At 57.7% G+C, this 3,744-nt stretch overlaps 1 protein-coding gene across 1 annotated transcript; it reads left to right on the forward strand.

Annotated features, from left to right (window-relative positions):
• The first annotated feature begins 474 nt into the window (after window positions 1-474).
• On the forward strand, window positions 475-2,506 carry LOC134561335 (potassium voltage-gated channel subfamily A member 3-like). Its single transcript, XM_063418236.1, has one exon. It carries the CDS (start codon window positions 475-477, stop codon window positions 2,227-2,229), a length of 1,755 nt encoding a protein of 584 aa, XP_063274306.1. The 3' UTR covers window positions 2,230-2,506.
• The last annotated feature ends 1,238 nt before the right edge of the window (window positions 2,507-3,744 follow it).

Genomic DNA, 3,744 nt, shown 5'->3' on the forward strand with positions numbered 1-3,744 from the left:
CAACCCCCAAAATTCAGAGTCAAAATTGTATTTCACCTGGGGAAGGGCAGAAAAACTCTTTCTAGGCAGCGGTTCTGCCAGGAAAAACCCCTCTCCCTGCTTGCGGCTCGCTGAGCAGCAGAGGATGCTCCCGGAGGGAGACTGGAGCCCCTCGGCGCTGCCTGGGGGATGGATGGGGCTCCCCCAAGCAGGGGCAGGGAGGGGGTTCCCGGCGCTGGCGGGGGGCTGCGGGGCAGGGCCGGGGGGCTGGTGGGTGTCTCCGGGAGCGGTGACTGAGTGAGGCGGTGCCAGGGCTGGGGGCGGATTTTTTGAGAAGAGCCTCAGCTCTTCAGAGCAGCGGCAGCCGCTGGAGGAGTTGGGCGGCTGTTGCTCCCTCTCCGCCCGGAGGAGGAAGAAGAGGAGGAAGAAGAGGCTTCGGCTGCCGCCTCTCCGATCCCCCCTCCCCGCCCCCTTCCCCTTCCGCCCCACACCTTTATGGACGAGCGCCGGAGCTTGCTCTACTCTCCGGCCGCCTCCTCCGCCGGCCGGCAGCCGCGGGGCGGCTCGAGCAGCAGCCACCACAACCTGGGCTACACCGAGCCGCTGCCCCCCGCCGCCGCCCAGCCGGGCCCCGAGCAGCAGGAGGAAGAGGGCGAGGAAGGGGAGGAAGGCAGCATGACCGTGGTGGGAGGCGGCGGCGGCGGCGACCCTTTGCTGGAGGAAGCCCAGCATCCTCCAGCGCTGCTCGGGGGGGACCGCTACGATCAGCCCCCGGCGCCGGCCGTGCCCGCCGGGCAGCCCGCGGGCGCGGGGGAGCACGAGTGCTGCGAGCGCGTGGTTATCAACATCTCGGGGCTGCGCTTCGAGACCCAGCTCAAGACCCTGGCACAGTTCCCCGAGACGCTGCTGGGGGACCCCCGGAAGAGGATGCGCTACTTCGACCCCCTCCGCAATGAGTATTTCTTCGACCGTAACCGGCCCAGCTTCGACGCCATCCTCTACTACTACCAGTCGGGCGGGCGGATCCGGCGCCCCGTCAATGTCCCCATCGACATCTTCTCCGAGGAGATCCGCTTCTACCAGCTGGGGGAGGAGGCCATGGAGAAGTTTCGGGAGGACGAGGGTTTCATTCGGGAGGAGCAGCGGCCGCTTCCCGAGAAGGAGTTTCAGCGCCAGGTGTGGCTCCTCTTCGAGTACCCCGAGAGCTCTGGGCCGGCCCGAGGCATTGCCATTGTCTCTGTCCTGGTCATCCTTATCTCTATTGTCATCTTCTGTCTGGAGACCCTGCCTGAATTCAGGGATGACCACGACTACGAGGGAACTGGAGGGACCTTCGGGACAGGCGGCGGCCCTCTCCCACCTGACGCCTTCACCAACTCCTCATCCTCGGCTGCTTCCATGGTGTCATCCTTCACTGACCCTTTCTTTGTGGTGGAGACTTTGTGCATCATCTGGTTCTCCTTTGAGCTGCTGGTCCGTTTCTTTGCCTGCCCCAGCAAGGCCACCTTCTGCAAGAACATCATGAACATCATTGACATTGTGGCCATCATCCCCTACTTCATCACACTGGGCACGGAGCTGGCTGAGCGCCAAGGCAACGGCCAGCAGGCCATGTCCTTGGCCATCCTCAGAGTCATCCGCCTCGTCAGGGTCTTCCGCATCTTCAAGCTCTCCCGGCACTCCAAGGGGCTGCAGATCCTGGGGCAGACCCTCAAGGCCAGCATGAGGGAGCTGGGCTTGCTCATCTTCTTCCTCTTCATTGGCGTCATCCTCTTCTCCAGCGCCGTCTACTTCGCGGAAGCCGACGACCCCAGCTCGGGGTTCAGTAGCATCCCTGATGCCTTCTGGTGGGCCGTGGTCACCATGACCACCGTGGGCTACGGGGACATGCACCCCATCACCATTGGGGGCAAGATCGTGGGGTCGCTGTGCGCCATCGCGGGGGTGCTGACCATCGCCCTGCCCGTGCCCGTCATCGTCTCCAACTTCAACTACTTCTACCACCGCGAGACGGAGGGCGAGGAGCAGGCCCAGTACATGCACGTCGGGAGCTGCCAGCACCTCTCATCCAGTGAGGAGATGAAGAAGGCTCGCAGCAATTCCACCCTCAGCAAGTCCGAGTACATGGTGATTGAGGAAGGGGCGATCAACCACAGTGCATTCAAACAGGCTGCCTTTAAAGCAGGCAACTGCACAACCACAAACAATCCCAATTGTGTGAACATCAAAAAGATCTTTACGGATGTTTAAAACAAACCCAAAGCAAATGAACGGCGACAGAACCTGAGGATGCGGTAAAACAATGCCAATAACAATACCAATAATAATGCAAAGTGACTGTGTGTCGGTGTTGTGTGGAACATGCACCATCGTCGGTCTGTGTGTGCCCTCGTTTTTATACCTTTATTTTTTTAGATCCTTCCTTTCTAAAGATCCAAAAGTAAAAGGATTTAAAATTCTCTGAAGAAGAGGACAGCTAAAGGGTAAAGAGAAGGAAGATGAAGACAAACCGCACTCACTGTCAAAACAGGTGTTTGTTCTGCAACGTGTTGCAGGGCTGCTTTGCTTTTTGGGCTTTTGGGGAACCTCTTGCTTTGCTCCAGAATTTCCCCCTCTTTCCCTAAGGGCAGTGTGTAGCCAATCCCCCTTCCATCACATAAAATAACTTGTTGGATTAACAAACCCGGACTGGGTGGAGGAATGAGGAAAACATGAGGCACAGCATACTGGGAGGGGGCTGGGAGGAAATAACCATTTAATTCTGCAGAGAGTCTCTGTTACCACATCGTTAAATGATGCTTAATATTGAAACATGTGATGTGCCATTACGGGCACGTCCCGGATTCCCTTTTTCTCCCCCATTAGATCATTTATGAAATTCTAATCTGGCCAGAGACCAAGTGCAATCAATGCTGATTTAAATAGAAAAAAAAAAATCCCCTAAGCCTTCGTTTTCTGTTCTGGATTCCCTTCCCCTGTAACCTGATGGAATTATTTCCTCCAATGTCAAGTTTGTGGCCGTGCAGCAGGGATGTGTGCGGGAGGAGGGAGAGGAGAGGCAGACTGGAATATTTTCGGGAGCCGCCGGCGCAGGGAGCGGTGTCGGCACGGAGCGGGATCCACGGGGGCTCCTGGCCGTGGCTGGGAGCCTCCAACCCACCCAGCCAGAGACAAAGGGATATTTCCTCCTCTTTTTGCCATGCCTTTGGAAGAGATGCAGCCGCTCATCACCAGAAGATTAAAGTGGTGAACACGCCTTCCAGCGGAAGTCACTAATTCCGACCGGAGTGATGCAGTTGCCATGGTGACCATGGTTTCCTGGGAAACCCCCAAAGGTTGTCATGGCATCCCTTCTCCCATCCCCCTCGGTCCTTGCTCTTCCTGCAAAAAGCCTTTCCAGATGGTTCCAGCTCCTCCACCCCACAAGACATCGTGGCTCTGCACCTCCTCCCTGGTTCCTGTCCTGCTGCTCCTCCTGTGTGCCCAACAAAGCATCCACAGGCAATAAACACCCCCAGATCCACCTGCCCGTCACCTTGGCAGTGAAATTGGGGATGGAGGTTCATCCTGCTCCACTGAGAACGACCCCAAACCCAGTGGGAACTGGCACCGAGCAGCTGTCAGGGGAACCTCGGCAGCTTTGTGAAACGAGGGGGACAGTAAAAAACAGGATTGAAAAATGACCAAAAATCCCGCCGGGAAAAATCACCGGCTTCATCTTCACGTGTGTGCCAGGGGCCATGGGACATCTGATGGGATCAGGTG

The sequence above is a fragment of the Prinia subflava genome, chromosome 23, assembly GCF_021018805.1.
Source record: "Prinia subflava isolate CZ2003 ecotype Zambia chromosome 23, Cam_Psub_1.2, whole genome shotgun sequence".
Taxonomy (NCBI): Eukaryota; Metazoa; Chordata; class Aves; order Passeriformes; family Cisticolidae; genus Prinia; species Prinia subflava.

Coding starts and splice junctions, on each gene's coding strand:
- LOC134561335 (XM_063418236.1), top strand. CDS start 475: ATGGACGAGCGCCGGAGCTTGCTCTACTCTCCGGCCGCCTCCTCCGCC.